The sequence below is a fragment of the Penaeus monodon genome, chromosome 27, assembly GCF_015228065.2.
Source record: "Penaeus monodon isolate SGIC_2016 chromosome 27, NSTDA_Pmon_1, whole genome shotgun sequence".
Lineage (NCBI taxonomy): Eukaryota > Metazoa > Arthropoda > Malacostraca > Decapoda > Penaeidae > Penaeus > Penaeus monodon.
The window spans coordinates 15,500,276-15,501,205 of record NC_051412.1 but is presented as its reverse complement, the minus strand read 5'-3'; the positions used below and the strand labels follow the sequence as shown (position 1 = coordinate 15,501,205).

At 30.4% G+C, this 930-nt stretch overlaps 1 protein-coding gene across 1 annotated transcript in view; it reads left to right on the top strand.

The window, feature by feature from the left end:
• Positions 1 to 930, top strand: part of LOC119590617 — a 47,142-nt gene that overhangs the window by 42,037 nt on the left and 4,175 nt on the right. The window contains exon 5 of the mRNA XM_037939295.1: positions 622 to 765. Coding sequence (XP_037795223.1) covers positions 622 to 765 — 144 coding nt within the window. The remainder of the gene's footprint in view (positions 1 to 621; positions 766 to 930) is intronic.

The window sequence follows — 930 nt, the reverse complement described above, 5'->3', positions numbered from 1 at the left end:
CTCCCTTGCTACTTCACTGCATAGTTCCATTTCATATTTCGTATAATTTCACGTGTACTAAGATATGTTATTTGGCATCTATATTTAGAATAACTTCATACAAGTTTGTTTGGTTTTGTGTTCTGAGTGTTTTATTTCTTGAATTTTAAAAATATTTATGTTTAATTTCATAATGTTCATAAACATTTTATCATGTTTTCCAACTTCATTTTACTTTTCAGGTCATACTTAAAAAATAGTAAAAGTGAAAATAATTAGATAAATTTAGTTATCTTCAGCTATGAATTATCCTCTTTCAGTAATAATGAAACCTAAGGGATTTGAAATTGAATTTTAATAGGTCATCATAATGTTCATAAGCATTCTGTAATGTTTTCTAACTTCACTTTACTCTTCAGATGTTACTTAAGAAAGAAAAGGAAAAGAAAGATAAATTCAAGTACAGTTTATTCTAAATTCAGTTATGATTTATCCTATGATTCAATAAAAATGAAAAAGTAAGGGATCTGATTTTAAAAGGCCTTCATTATATTCATAAGCATTTTATGATATTTTTCAACTTCATTTTACTTTTCAGATGTACAGAAAAAAAAAGTAGTGATTTATCCTCTTATCCAACAGAGAGGACCTTTGGGATGGTGTTGGTGGTCGGACAGTAACGTTGCTGGTGCTGAGGGACGGAGAGAATGTGAACCTTTATCGTGTTATTGAAAATGAAGACGGATCGTTTTCTCCTTTAAATGAGTCATGGGGGTCAACAGGCAGGTCAGTTTTTGCCATCAGTCTAATCCAAGCTATATCAGAATAATAATTCCTTCTTCTTTATTGGCAATATATTTTTCTTGGTTGTCATTTTGTGTGTCTTCCTGTTTTTACTTACCGTTTCTTTGTCAGTTTAGCAGAATGGAAAAAAGCTTAAGGATGTGGGGA